Source organism: Homalodisca vitripennis, chromosome 7 (genome assembly GCF_021130785.1).
Source record: "Homalodisca vitripennis isolate AUS2020 chromosome 7, UT_GWSS_2.1, whole genome shotgun sequence".
Classification (NCBI taxonomy): domain Eukaryota; kingdom Metazoa; phylum Arthropoda; class Insecta; order Hemiptera; family Cicadellidae; genus Homalodisca; species Homalodisca vitripennis.
Genome location: NC_060213.1, coordinates 65,841,833 through 65,850,805, shown reverse-complemented (window position 1 = coordinate 65,850,805; position 8,973 = coordinate 65,841,833). Strand labels below are relative to the sequence as shown.

General features: G+C 39.0%; 1 protein-coding gene across 1 annotated transcript; it reads left to right on the top strand.

The window, feature by feature from the left end:
- The first annotated feature begins 3,046 nt into the window (after positions 1-3,046).
- LOC124366754 lies at positions 3,047-8,758 on the top strand. The gene is made up of 2 exons (XM_046823355.1): positions 3,047-4,776; positions 8,305-8,758. The coding sequence occupies exons 1-2, from the start codon at positions 3,047-3,049 to the stop codon at positions 8,756-8,758; spliced, it is 2,184 nt and encodes a 727-aa protein (XP_046679311.1).
- Positions 8,759-8,973: the final 215 nt, after the last annotated feature.

The following is an 8,973-nucleotide window of genomic DNA, read 5'->3' as shown; positions in this document are numbered from 1 at the left end:
CAGTTATAGCCCTACAAGCTGAAGCCGCTGTGATGCCATTGGGAATCAGAAGAAGTATTCTTACAGATAACTTAGTATATAAGATACTCTTAGAAAACAGTCATCCAGCATTTAGAAATATGTGTTACTTAAATATGTTAAGTCAAAATAATGATTATTGGCAAAAGAAAAAGTTACCCTTATTTATAAAGTCATTTAATAATGTAACTGAAATGATGCCTAACATCATGGAAACTGAAGGATTTAAAAATGACTGGGATTTTGAATTACCTTTATTTATGGAAGAAAATAGTGTAAAAGGCGATACTAGATTAACAAATTTAGAAGTAAGTAAAAAGAATACGAGTAAAGAAACTCTAAAACAATTGTGGTTAGAAAAAATGTCACTATCATATTAAGGTTATGTTTATGTTTATACTGATGGATCCAAAACTGACGATGGTTGTGGCGCTGCCTTCCTGATTCCTCGGACCAATACCACTGCGTTGTATTCTCTTAGCAAATATATGTCTAGTTATAGTTCCGAATTAATAGCTATATATAAAGCAGTGCAATTTATCAATAAAACCCAATATGATAACGTAGTTATATGTACAGATTCTCAAGCTGCTGTTACAGCAATATCTAATTATAGCAAAGATAAGAGTAAAAACCAACTAATTATAAGCATAGTATATGAGTTGAAAGCCTTGAATAAAAATATAGTATTCGTATGGATTCCAGGACATGTCTCACTGGACTTTAATGAAAGAGTAGATAATTTAGCCAACAATCAAGTCAACACTAGTCAACAATCAAGAAGAGATGTTTTCTAAACTCGACGCCTCTTTTAAGCAACTGGAGAAAGATAAATCATTAAGACTCAAACAGCAAGATATTTTTAACGAACACGACAACGAACAACTCCGCATCATTGAATCATATGAACAAAAAATTGGGTACTTTGGGATTATACCGACCACACCCAGACATGAATCGTTATTTCACATTTCGTTTCTACTGATTACTAGATTAGCGTAGAACAATATTTCGTCAATATAAAACAGGAATTGTCTTATCGCAAACCCCTCCCCATCCTCAGACAGAGGTCAAAGTCGAGCGTCTAGTAGATAACGTGATTGCAGTCTCGCCGCCCGTTCAGCTGGTGCATCGCTTTGTTGTACTTCCGTGTTTTACCTCTACATTTCTCCAAACACAAAAATTCAACAAAAACAATCATTTACCAAACTAAACTCTTTATTAAAAAAAACACTAAAAAACTTGTTTTTATTCTTGATCACATTCCGCCACCCAAAATGCGAGTGCCTCCGGCCATCAGCGCGGGCTTTGGCAGCACCTTCGGTGCTGCCCCGCGCTGATGTCGACGAAAGAAAAACATCCCTCGAGATAGTACCTATCAGTAAAATATCAAATTCTAGAGGGGCTAATCAGAAATATAAATTGAATTGTAATGGAAAGGCAATTATGTACCGTGCAAATCACGTGATGCCGCGCGGCCTGCCGTAATCAGGATTCTCGAGAAAGATAAGATAACAGCGACAACAATACCGATCACAATACCTGGAAATGCTTGTAAGTTTGTAATTTTGTAATTGAAGAGTTGTTTTTTCGTTCTATCATGTTTGTTTCTATAAATTTTCTATTTTTGTGTTCTTCATACTAGTGTGGTCGGTATAATCCCAAAGTACCATTTATCAATAAAACCCAATATGATAACGTAGTTATATGTACAGATTCTCAAACTGCTGTTACAGCAATATCTAATTATAGCAAAGATAAGAGTAAAAACCAACTAATTATAAGCATAGTATATGAGTTGAAAGCCTTGAATAAAAATATAGTATTCGTATGGATTCCAGGACATGTCTCACTGGACTTTAATGAAAGAGTAGATAATTTAGCCAACAATCAAGTCAACACTAGTCAACAATCAAGAAGAGATGTTTTCTAAACTCGACGCCTCTTTTAAGCAACTGGAGAAAGAGAAATCATTAAGACTCAAACAGCAAGATATTTTTAACGAACACGACAACGAACAACTCCGCATCATTGAATCATATGAACAAAAAATTGTTAGTCTTGAGTCTAAACTTTCACGCTCACTGAACGGTGATACCACCGAAGACAGTAGGAACCTCCTAGTAAGTGGTAAATTCATCGACGCACGTCCAATTACAGCGATAAATCTCGAAGTCGAATTAACCTCAATCAAGTGTAGATTGGTGGCTCTGGAATCTCAATTAAAAACTTTCAATAAACCTTCTCCTCAAGAAATCAATCCTCAGAAGCTATATCTCAATGGAAGCGGTATCACGGGCCCGGTAATGACCATTTCTACAGATACAACCAACCAAGCTAGAAACCCGCCAGCCAATTCAAGAATACGTCACCCGAACGAGACTGTGGAGGAATTTTATAACAAGCACATTCAATTCTACTCTGACCTCTCCACAACGATGAGAAGAGATCAATCAGCTGGCATCCATGAGATTGACCACTCTTCAGCACAGGGAAGCGTTGATCTCACTTTGCCTGGCATGGCTAATAATGTCACTGTAACCTCAAACCCTGGCTGCTCAAAACCTGAATCATCTAAGTATCGTTTTTTAGAATGCAGTCCACCAGCAGAGCACAACTGGAAGAGTTAGAGTACGGCCAAAAAAACACAATAACCATTTTCCATCAGAATACAGACAGGATGAATAACAAATTGGATAGGATAAATCACCTTCTTGACTTACTCGAACCGGACTTGGCGATCTTTACAGAACATGGTAACACACCTGACACTATACAAAACACGAGACTCGTTAACTACACTTTGATATCTGCATATAGTAGAGAACAACATATTAAGGGTGGAGTAGCTATCTTTAAAAACAACAAAATCACAAACAATACAGTGAACTTAGAAATTGAAACTCATAGCATCTCCCTTGTATGTGGGATGGCGGCTGTAAAGATAAGTCTCAGTAACAGTAAACATGTGTACGTACTTGGAATATATCGTCCTCCCTCAAACTGTTTGGATAATATGAAATTAGCTATGGAACGAATTGCTGAATTTCTAGAGTGTATCCCCAAAGCCAAGACTTCTACCATCATTATCGGTGATCTGAACATTGACAACCTAGTTCCATCAATCGGCAAAAGTCTTCTTAATGAACTAATCACCTCGCACAATATCAGAAGAGTTCCCTTGCCCCCCACCAGAATTACACCGCATTCTGCCACCTCTATCGACGCAGTGTGCACCACCTTAGACGAAAGTCAGATTTCAGTGCATGTCTTTCACACGGGCATCTCCGATCACACTGGACAGCTATGCCGTTTGAATCTTCCGAATACTCTGGAAAAACCAACTGTCTCAACTCGACGCCATCTCAACCCTAACAGCCTCAATGACTTGAAATTGCACTTACCTCTGGAATCCTGGGATAACGTGTTGGAAACCGTCGACATTGATCAGGCCTACGGCAATTTGCTAAACTCTGTCACTATCGCTCTTGACCATGCATGTCCTGAAAAAAAATCAAGAAAAAGAAGAAAAAAAAGAATGATACCGTACGATGAAGAAACAAACGAGTTAAAGGAGAAATTTATACAAGCCAACAACTTGTTCCTAACAAATGGTAGCTCGGAAGACAAAGCAAGAGCTAATGGCCTGAAGAAAGCTTATGACATGAAGCTCCGGTCACTTAGGCGCAAGGGAAATGCTGATTACATTGCATCCGCCAATAATAAAAGCAAAGCCATATGGAACGTCATCAACCAAGAACGTAAATCCAAACTCACATTCAACCCAGAAATAAAATCTCTGATAGTTGATGATAGAACCGTCGTAGATCCCGTGTTAATTGCCCAGAGCTTTAACGAGTACTTTACCACAGTTGCAGCAAAGACTCTAGAGCAAAATCAGATTACTCCATCCTCTTCAACCAATCCAAATAACAACTTACAACCAACGTTATCGGAGTTTTCAGCTGCGTCCATGGCCGAAATATCTAAAATAATAGACAATCTGAAGATAAAGGATTCTGCAGGGCTTGACGAGATATCTTCGAGAATAGCTAAGCATTGCAAGGAGGAGCTCTTACTACCGCTTCTACACATAACAAATCTATCCGTCCAACTAGGAAGTTTCCCGTCAAGGATGAAAACTTCGAAGGTGTTTCCTCTTCACAAACGTGGCAAAAAAGACATCATGGACAACTACAGGCCAATATCACTGGTACCAACCTTCTCGAAAATTATCGAGAGAGTCGTCCTTAAGAGGCTGCTCCAATTCTTGAATGCTAATAAGCTACTAACAGAGTATCAGCACGGGTTCAAAAAAGGCAAGTCGACCATCACAGCTCTTGTAGACCTAATCGAAGATATTATAAATAACCTTGAAAATGGTCACAATGCCACCGGAATCTTCATTGACATGAGTAAAGCATTCGACTGCTTAAGCCACGACTTCATCCTTAACAAACTTGGCTCGCTGGGCATTTGCGGAAAAGCCTTGCAGTGGTTCACAAGTTATTTGGGTGATAGGACTCAGATTGTGGAGCTGGGTTACCTCAGCAACAATGAAATCTTCAAAGTAAGATCCACCTCTCTACCTGTCTCTAGAGGTGTGCCACAAGGGTCAGTCATGGGACCGGTGATTTTTACCCTCTTTACTAATGACTTCCCGGCCCATGTCAGTCCCTACGGGCGATGCCACATGTACGCCGACGACTCTGTGATACTCTCGTCCAACAAGTCCATTGAAAACTTGGAAATCGAATCGTATGTAGCAATAAACCTTGTAATCGACTACTGCTCAAATAACGACTTAGTATTCAATAGAAAAAAAACAAAGCAGTTGATGTTTGGAGCCCACAAACAGTGGCGTAGCGAAGGGGGGGGTCCAGGGGTCCGGACCCCCCCCGAAATTTTGACATATTAAAAAATAAAGCATGGAGCAGGAGAAAGAAGGACAGTTATCATTACTCTTGTCTACAAACATTAAATTGATTGATTTCACTGATTGAAGTGACCGTTGTTAAAAATATAGTTGTCCTTTCATCATAAAGTATCAAACGATACTTTTGGGCTCGGCCTTTCGGATAGTGTAGTGTAATCACGGTATTTCTATACAGCGCGGTCACGTGACCGTCCGCAAAGTCACCTGAACCGTTACACGACGAACAGTTTAAATTAGCGACCACTTCGTTCAAATTCGTCGTGGGGACGTAAAGTGACTGCTTTAGAATTAAGTTACGGACGTTGATTTTAGGTGTCATTAAACTGTAAACGTAATTATTGAAAAAAAATCACTTTCGGACGGAAAATACACTTGAAAACTCTACTGATTAGAACTTCAACTAATTTGAACTTCAATGATTGAGGTAAACGTGGGGTTTTCGATTGAAGTTAGGGCGACGATTTTTGTTATCATTAAACTGTACACCGTACCTATATAATTATCGAGAAAAAAATCACTTCCGGTCGGTAAATACCGAAGAAAAGCTCTCTACAGATTCAAGTTTTGACAATTTTGGATTTCATTGGTTGAGTGGTTGAGGTAAAAGTGGTACTTAGGATTATGTTAGGACGGTGATTTTAGGTATTAATTCAACGCCGACTAATACATATATAATTATCGAGAAAAAAACAATTAAATCACTTTAAATTAGCGACTTTTTTCCTATGGATTCCCACAGGGATCTATACTTGGACCAGTCTTGTTCCTTGTGTACATCAGCAGGCGGAACTCATCGCTCCTGAGAGGGAAAATGGTCCAGTATGTTGACGATACAAACGCTCTGCATTAAAGCTCCAACAAAACATGAATTAGAAATCATTTCCTTTTTAGAACTGAATTCATGTATTCAGTTTTTTTCTAAATTAAATCTGAGGACCAACAACTTCAAATCAAATGCACTAAATTTCTGTTTGCGGCAAAGAGAGATTGAGGATCGCGCTGCTGTGACGGCGGACGATGTCTTCATAGAGGAAACTGATTCCCACCAAGTTCCTCGGAATGTAACCTTAATCGAAGTCTGAATTGAGACAATCACATTGAAAGTACCTGCTCAAAGGTTTCTTCAGGCATTTTATGCTCTAACGGAACCTTTCCAAATTTTGTTCCCGGGATGTACTAAAAATGGCCTACTTCGGCTTTGTACACCCCCATCTAATGTACGAGTTGAGGCTATGGGGCAGCTGTTTCTAAATACAAATTTGAGCGAGTATTTAGAAGTCAAAAGAAAGCTGTCCGCATCATTTCAAAATTGAAATCCCGAAATTCATGCAGAGATGCCTTTAGGGAGCTTGGATTTCTAACTTTGCCCTGTCTCTACATCCTCGATGTCGCCCTGTACTGCCGATTTAAGTGCGAGTTCGTGCGGGGCAGGGACGTCTATCAATATGGGACAAGAGGCAGGGACAACCTTCGGTTACATCCGCACAGTACAGCCGCATTCAAACGTTTGCCATCCGAGGTTGGTGTTAAGCTGATCAACAAGCTCCCTGAGGAAATCAAAAATTTGAATGAACCAACAAAATTTAAAGCTCGATTGAGACACTTTTTGGCGTCGAGGGTGTTTTATTCAGTGGAAGAGTTTATGATGAGCCGCTGGGATGAAATTTAAAGTAATTCGGTCATCCTCTATTTCTGGTGGTAAAATTTAGAAGATTTTAAAACGTATGGCTGTAAGTATGTATCAGTCTTAGGAATGAGTGTGGACTGTGTATGCACGGGTATGAATGGGAGGCAATTTAAAATAGATATACATATTTCTAAATAATTTAATTTGACGATTGTACGCAATTTTTATTATTGTTGACACAATAAAAAAGTATTATTATTATTACCTCCGGTCGGAATATACCGAGGAAAAGCTCTACTGATTCAGATTTTTGACGATTTTGGATTTCACTGGTTTGAGTCGTTGAGATAAAAGTGGTACTTAGAATTATGTTAGAACATTGATTTTAGGTATCAATTGAACGCCGACTAATATCTTTATAATTATGAAAGAAAAATTGAAAAATCGCTTCCGGTCAGATAATACACCGGAAAACTCTACTGATAAGAAGTTCCGACTACTTTGGATTTCACTGACTGAGGTATTTTTTTTATTTTCCTTAGTATATTCCGATCGGAAGTGATTATTTTTGTTTTTTTTTCTCGATAATTATATATTTATTAGTCGGCGTTGAATTAATCTCTAAATTCAATGTCCTAACATAATTAATTATAAGTACTACTTTACCTCAACCACTCAACCAGTGAAATCCAAAATCGTCAAAACGAAATCAGTAGAGAGCTTTTCTTCGGTATTTACCGACCGGAAGTGTTTTTTTTCTCGATAATTATATAGGTAGTCGATTACAGTTTAATGATAACAAAAAAATCGTCGTCCTAACACAATAAAAAAATACCACGTTTTACCTCAATAACCAAAGTCCGAAGTAGTTGAAGTTCTAATCATTAGAGTTTTTTCAGATGTATTTCATTTCCGACCGAAAGTTGATTTTTTCCGAAATTATATACTCGTCTACAGTGTAATGATACAAAAAATCGTCATTATAACTTATTCATAAATACTCAATCAGTGAAATCCAAATTGGCCGAACTTCTAATCAGTAGAGTTTTTTCCGGTGCATTTTCCGACCGTTGCGTTAGTTTTGATCTGTAACCCGAGCAACGCTCGAAAATCGCCCTTCTTTTCTAAAGGGTTTTCGGCCGTCAGTGGCCCAATGTCCCCGAAGGGGTATTTCATTTTCTCCACAGAATATAGTTTGAGTCTATTATACGCTTGAGTGAAGCTCTATTGTGTTTCTTTTTCTTTTCTTACACTTTGGTGCCTTCTACCCGCCAGAATCGAACTTCGTAAAGTTTCTGTAGCTATACAAGAAAATTTGTGGTACTAGAGTTTGCTGTGAGAGTTTAATTTGCCTATAACATATTTCCACTTTCTATAAGGCGTAGTTACTAAAGCTCCATGTTTTTGGTATTTACCTTTTACCAGTGAATTCATTGGCAAATAACACACAAAACGTCCCCGGATCCCCCGGTTTCGGACCCCCCCCGAACAAAATTTCTGGCTACGCTACTGCCCACAAAAATGAAATTTCGGGATTGCCAGATCTGCAAACTGAAAATTCCATTAAACATCTTGGAGTTTCAATAGATGACAATCTATCTTGGTCCACCCACATTGAAGAACTCTGCTTAAAATTAAGTTCTGCTCTCTTCGCCATAAGAAGATCAATGGCTATTGGAACTAAAGAAACAGCATTAACCGCTTACTATGCGCTTTTTGACAGCAAGATGAGATATGCCATAGTATTGTGGGGTGGCTCATCTCGTACTAGTCTAGATCGAGTTTTGGTGCTCCAGAAAAGAACTGTGAGAATAATGGCAGATCTGGGGGCGAGAGATAGTTGTAGAGGGGCTTTTGTTGAATGGGGAATAATGACAGTGGTGGCTACTTACATTCTCGAGGTGATCATCTCTTCTTGCTCAAGGGGGATCACTCGAAACGCCCAGATACACGACCACAACACCAGATTCGCCAATAACTTCAACCTTCCATCCCATAGAAGAACACTTTTCGAGAAGAAACCATCCTACGCCGGTGCGAGATACTTCAACATCCTTCCAGTCGAGCTCAAAATGTTGCCCTCTCATAGGCTGAAACCTCACCTGAAGCAGTGGCTATCGTTGCGGCCCTTCTACACAGTCGGTGAATTCCTGACCTGGAGAGACTTTGGAATATAGAACTCTCAAACACGACTTTTAAATATCAAAAATAGCATGTGATTGTAACCCAATACTTGTAAAAAATGACGCCTGTCAGATCTTAATGATTTCGATTAAAGCTTGCTCTGTCTCTCTCTCTCTCTCTCTCTCTCTCTCTCTCTCTCTCTCTCTCTCTCTCTCTCTCCTCTCTCTCTCTCTCTCTCTCTCTCTCTTTAGCCAGGGATGCAATAACG